Source organism: Octodon degus, unplaced genomic scaffold (genome assembly GCF_000260255.1).
Source record: "Octodon degus isolate 3935 unplaced genomic scaffold, OctDeg1.0 scaffold00076, whole genome shotgun sequence".
NCBI lineage: Eukaryota > Metazoa > Chordata > Mammalia > Rodentia > Octodontidae > Octodon > Octodon degus.
The window spans coordinates 5,668,743-5,674,950 of NW_004524652.1; the positions used below are offsets into that span (position 1 = coordinate 5,668,743).

General features: G+C 57.7%; 1 protein-coding gene across 1 annotated transcript in view; it reads right to left on the reverse strand.

Moving 5' to 3' along the window:
- Dnah10 (dynein axonemal heavy chain 10) overlaps positions 1-6,208 on the reverse strand; it is a 101,345-nt gene that overhangs the window by 49,561 nt on the left and 45,576 nt on the right. Inside the window, exons 29-34 of the mRNA XM_023720665.1 lie at positions 5,333-5,591; positions 3,631-3,900; positions 3,347-3,530; positions 2,253-2,387; positions 1,542-1,694; positions 1,032-1,220 (exon numbers count right to left, since the gene is read on the reverse strand). Coding sequence (XP_023576433.1) covers positions 1,032-1,220; positions 1,542-1,694; positions 2,253-2,387; positions 3,347-3,530; positions 3,631-3,900; positions 5,333-5,591 — 1,190 coding nt within the window. The remainder of the gene's footprint in view (positions 1-1,031; positions 1,221-1,541; positions 1,695-2,252; positions 2,388-3,346; positions 3,531-3,630; positions 3,901-5,332; positions 5,592-6,208) is intronic.

A 6,208-nucleotide genomic window follows, 5' to 3' on the forward strand; every position in this document is an offset into this window, starting at 1 on the left:
CGGCAGCAACCACCCACCCCCACCCCGTCGCCGCCACCGCAGGCGCAAACACGCCCCCAGCGCCAAGCCGGCGCGTCCTGCAAAGCAGCCGCGCTGGGAAGACGCGGCGTGTTCACGGTGACCCGGACCCGCCTACCACAAGGCTTTGGGTCAGGAAAAGGAACGGGACCACAGTCCGCGGCCTTCTGAAAACCACCGCAGAACCGCCACAGCGTGACCCCTCAGCTAAAAGCATCCAGGCTGTGCCTTTCCCAGAGCCACCCAGAAATAACTGTGCGCAAGCTTTTATAGAGATCTTGAAAGATGACGTTATAAAAGACGCACAGATGGATACAGACTTAGACCTATATAAGTATTTCCATTGGTGGTGCACCCCTGGAATCCCAGCTGCCTGGGAGGCTGAAGCAGGAGGACCGCTACAAGTTTGAAACCAACCCTGGCACCTCAGCCAGAGAGGCTGCTTCAAATTTCAATATTAGCAACAACCACAACGCTAAAGCCTAATAGTAATAACGTAGCTCAGTGATAAAATTCTTGCGTAGCATACACAGAGCTAGGCAAGCAGTACCCTTAAGCCCTAGGACCTCAAAAACCATCTCTTGAAAGAAGATAGTATAAAAGATTATCTTTCCACACATATGTGCGTATATTAAAAGGATATTAAGGACTATATACATATAAGTGGCAGTACCCTCAAGTACATACATATATATGATGTTCAATTTAAGCTGTGACCATGATGGGTACACAGGGTCTCTGAGTGACCGGTGTCACAACCGCTTGTGAATCTTAAACCTTTCCTAACAGGAGTTTTTTGTTGGTTGGTTGGTTGGTTGGTTGTCTGTGGTTTTGTTCTTTTTGTTTTACGCTCAGCTACATCCCCAGTCCTTTGTGTTTATTTTGACACAGGTCTTGGTAAGTTGCCCAGGCTAGACTGGAACTTGCAACCCTCCTGCCTCAGCCTCCCAGAGTGCTGGAAAGAAAGCCAGGTGGCTTGCAGCATGACAGGAGGGGCCAGCGGCCTTGCCCACCTTGGCCCCCAGGAAGCCCTCAGAGAAGAGCATAATCTCGCAGATCTGCTGCAGGTCGGGCACGATGACCACCACAGGCCGGAACAGCGCCTTCACCGACTCAGGCAGCTCCGTGCGGCCCGCGTAGCCCGGGTTCATGGTGATAAAGATGCCCATGCGCGCGTCCAGCGAGATCTCCTGCCCTTCAAACTGCAGGCAAAGGGGGGGGGGGTCACAGGCAGCGCTGCCTGGGGTGCTGTGTGACCCCAGCAGCACACGGCCTCTCCGAGTCCCTGCCTGCTGTCACACAGGGCTGGACACAGCCCCCGCAGCACGGTGGGAATGACCTTCTGCGACCATCAGCCCTGTGCCGGGCCACTGCAAGTCCGTGGAGAATCACACCCCGGAGCACAGAGCCGAGGCTCATCTGGAGAAGCCTGATGGTCCCATAGGCAGACCCCGCACTGCCTTCCGGCCACGGGTGTCCCGAGCAGGCTGCCAGGGCGCAGGCCCGCCACGTGCCGGCCTCACCTGGAAGGTGGTGAGCTGGTGGATGAGCGCGTTGCGGATCGTCTGGATCTGCGAGGAGATCACCGACAGCACGGACGCGTCGATGCGGTTGAACTCATCGAAACAGCCCCAGGCCCCGCACTGGGCCAGGCCGGAGAAGATCTTACCCACGGCCTGTGGGGACACCGAGGCAGGGCATCAGGACGAGGGCCCAGCCTCCGAGACTGCGGAGAGCACCATGTCAGTGGACGTGTTCTCCAAATTAAATGACACGCTCGTCCATCGGGCAGCAGCAGGGTCCCAGCCCTACTGCCAAGGTCTCTCTGGGAAGATACCAAAGCACCTCACACCCAATGTTTCATACATCAAGAGGTGTGTGTGTGTGTGTGTGTGTGTGTGGTACAAAACTTCAGATTTATGGCCTCACTTGAAATGTTGAAATCCACTGACAGTTGGCCTCTTTCCCAAGTGGCCTATGGATCCTGCTCTGATGGGCGACATTTGGAACATGGCTCTGCGGAGACCATATCCCAAGCCAGTCCCTGTCATCTCCACGCGCCCCTGTGTCACCGCCCTGTCTGCTAAGCATGAAGGTACAAGGCCATGTTTGGGGCACTTGGCCAAGAGCTGGGGTGAGAGCTGGCTGTCCCCTCACAGACACATGGGGAGCGCCGCGCTGAAGACCCGGTACAAAAGCAGACAGCACCAGGGCAAGAGCCACAGGGCCGTTACCTTGTAGTCCATGCCCTCGCCACAGTTGGTGACCACACACAGCAGGCCCAAGGCCTTGGCCAGGTCCTTGGTGGTCTCAGTCTTGCCGGTTCCTGCTGGGCCGGCTGGGGCGCCGCCCAGGTACATGGACAGCGCCTGTAAGGAGGTGGAGGGAGGAGGCAGAGCTCTGAGCTTGGTGCTGCCAGTGAGGACACAGCCAGGCAGGGTCTGTGGACAGCAGTGGTGGGGGGATGGGTCAGCCTGGCAGGGTGAGGGGCTGTGGGACAGGAGCGCCACCTAGAACGGTGGCACCGTCTAGGCCACTGGGAATAGGAGGGAATAAAAGGCAGAAGAAGGGGCATCCTGTGCCTGAGGCTCAGGCTGGGCCTTCACCCCCACATGACCAGCTCCTGTCGCCCCCACACCCTGACACAGTGCAGAGCGCAGGTGCAGAGGCAATCGGCCACCCTGGCTGGGAAGCCAAGGCCTCTGAGTGTCTCTTCCTAGGTGTGCGCATGTGCGCAAGCTTGTGCGCATGTGTCATGGGGGAGGCAGGCCCTGGAGCACCCCACTAGTGTAGGTAAATTCACACTCCTGTTGTTTTGAAGAAACAGATGTTGTCACACAGCTCAGGTTTCCATTCCCACCCCTCCCCCCGGTGCTGTCCCCAACCTCCAGGGACATGGGCTGGGTCTCAGCAGAAGGGCCACTGTACAAGCTCAGCACACCATCATCCAGACAGAGTCAGTGGTGTCCCCCACAGACATGTGGGGACGCTGCCATGCTCTGAGCCAGATACTAACATGGACCTCCTCTCCTGGGGGGCACTATCTCACCCTGAGGCCACTCACCGGGGACAGGTCACTCGGAATGAAAACTATCACAAGACGGGGCACCCCAGCCCCTCGGGACGGTCACCACCTGTGACAGTCACACACTTTCCTCTGACATCCACTGAACACCCACCCCTTGCTGTGAGCCCAGGGCCTGCAAGCAGGAGCCAGTCTGGTGCCTGGTGATGCCCAAAGGCTGCCCCAGGATGCCTGAGAGGCGACAGGTCCTATTCCCCACAGGAGCAGGAGGCTCCTCCCGCCTGTGTCTGCAGGAGCCAGCACCTGTGTGAGCGTCAGATAGATGCGGTCAGTGAGGGGCGTGATGACCAGGCGCCCATTGAGCCCCATGTACTCGTAGCCATAGCCGAAGGTCCCCGTGCACTGGCGGATGTTCAGCTCGTCGGGCTCACGGTCCCAGTAGAACCGCAGCTGGCTTTCCCACTCGAACTCCCGGGCCTCAAGGATGCTGGGTAGGGACAGGGGAGGGGACAGGGCTGATGCAGGGAGGCTCGGAACAGAACAACACAGCACCCCCTGCCTGCATGCCACTCCCAGGAGGCCCGTACCTGCCGCGGATGAAGGAGTCCACGATGTCCCTGGCATGCACGTCAATGATGAGGACCGTGTTGTACTTCTTCCTGTCATTCTTGCTCAGTGGCGTGGTGATGCGTGTGACTAGCTCGTCGATCTGCTGGTGCATCTTGCGGCCGAAACTCTTCATGGCCTGCTTCTTGCCTGCCTGCACCTTGCGGAACACGTCCTCCACCTCCCAGGTCCACCACACCTGGCTGGCAGCCAGCACCACCATGCCCTGGTACAGCAGCATCCAGTCCACCCTAGGGGACAGCGCACTGTGAGCCTCAGGGCAGGCAGGGCTGGCGTCTGTGCTGAGCGTGGTGGCCCCGTTATGCGGCACTCTGAGAGGCTAAAGCAAGAGGATCACAGTTGAGGCCCAGCCCTGAAACCCCAGCAATTTAACGAGATTGTGTCTCAAAAAATATTTTTTTTCTTAAGGAAGTGGGGATGTAGCTCAGTGCAAAGTCCCTGGGTTTAATCCCTAGTAGAAAGTTTCACTCAATCCCTAGTAGTGCAGAGGGAGAAAGAGACAGAAAGATTGAGACAGAGACAGAGACGGAAAAAAACCCAGACATTGGTATCTCCGATCCAGAAGAGGGGGCAAAGTAAAATCTAAGCATAAGCAAATGACAGTAATTCTCTTTGGCTAAAATATCAGACCAAAGTTGCCCATAATAAAAAATCTTGTAGGTTCCTCAGTACATAGCAGAATGCCAAATTGCTTTGTTCTGTCACAGGTTTTCAAAAATCATTCTTGCCAGGTACAGTGGTGCACACCTGTGATCCTGGCCACGGAGGCAGGAGGATTGCAAGTTCAAAGCCAGGTTGGGCAACTTAAGGAGACCTTGTCTCAAAATTTTAAAGAAGGGCTGGGGATGTAGCTCAGTGAGAGAGCACCCCTGGGGTCAACCTTAGTACCAGGGAAAAACATACTTAGTATTATGGGTTTATTGTAAGAAAGTTAAATTTCTAACAGGGACTACCATCCTCCGGCAGGTCTTGTTATGGCGGCCTGCGTGAGCTTCCCACAGCTCCCTCCCTTCTCGTCCAAATCCCATCATAGTCACACAGAGACACAGGGAAAGGGGTGGCTGTCCTCTCTCCACGAGTCCCTCTGGCCCTGCGCTCTCCCTTGCTCATCTCGGCAGCCACCTGCAGGTCTTGGGGGTCAGCAACATGCTGCAGGGCTGTCACGTCAGCTCCTGCGTGCTCTCGGTTGAACTCCAGAATGTTCCAGAGTGACACGGGCTGCTTGGTAAGCCCTCCCTGCTCTGCCACAAGCTGTGACACGGGCCGGGTGGGAAGCTCACACCGCCAAAGTGCTGAGAGCTCTCATCAAAGCGGCTTTTGCCCAGAGCTGGTTCACCATGGAATAGAGTAACGTACACCACATAACGTGCAGAGGCGAGGGTGGGAGGCAGACGGAGGCAGAGACAGACTAGGGCTTGAGCCCAGGGCTGAGCGACATCCCCAGCCTTCCGAAATTTTTATTTGAGACGGGCTCTTACAATGAATGTCATCAGGTTGCCCAGGCTGGGTGGGAACTCTCAGTCCTCCTGCCTCAGCCTCCCAGAGTGCTGGGATTCCGGGTGTTGTCAGCAAGCTCCAGGCCGCCTCGCAAAGTGTTGCCCTGGGGCAGAGACTTCCTGCAGAGGCCAGAGCGGCGGCCTCCGCGCCCCGGGACACCCTCACCTGCTCCTGTCCTCGCAGTATCTGAAGATGGCCTCCTTGGTGATGAGCCTGTTGGTCCTCCGCATCTCCCGCAGCACGGCTGTCATCCAGTCCTCCACGCGGCCCTCGGCGCGCACCAGCTTCCGGAAGGCCATGGCCTCCCCCTCGGCCGAGAGCATGGCCGACACCAGCTTCTCCCCGCTCTCGCCGTCACTGAACCGCAGCAGCGCTATGTTGTCGTACATCTGCAGCGCAGAGGCCCGGGCGGCCCGGTCACACTCTGCGTGCGTGCTCTGTGCGTGCCGGCCAGGTGCTGCCCCCGGGGGTCCCCGAGCCTGGCCCGCGGCCTGCAGCTGCGCCCCATGCCCTCTCCAACCGCACAGCTCGGCGGGGCAGAGCCACGCCCCGTGATCCCACTGGCTGCTCCGGAGGCTGAGGCAGGAGGATGGCAGGCTCCAGCCCAGCCTGAGGCTCAGCACTAGAGTGCTTGCTGGGCACAAGCGAGGCCCTGATTCCACCCCTAGCACGACCAACATAAAAACGAAAACATACAGAGCTGATTTTGGTTAGCTGGCACCTGGCACCCTCCACCCTACCTCGATCACAAGGGACAATTTCTCTGTAGCTTCCTGCCGTGGTATACATCTCATACAGAGGGGTGTGTGTGTGTGTGTGTGTGTGTGCGTGTGTGTGTGCATATTTATAAAAAATTGTGAGGAGGAAAAAACCACTACCAACTCATGACAGTTCCTGTCTCCAGGAAGCAGAAGAGCTGAGTACAGAGGGACAAAGGGCGTGACAACTTTACGGCCAACTCCACGGGAGGCCACAGGAGTGACTGAGGGGTGCACAGTCCCGAGTGGGTGATGCCGAGGTCACGAGGTTGGCCGGGCTTCC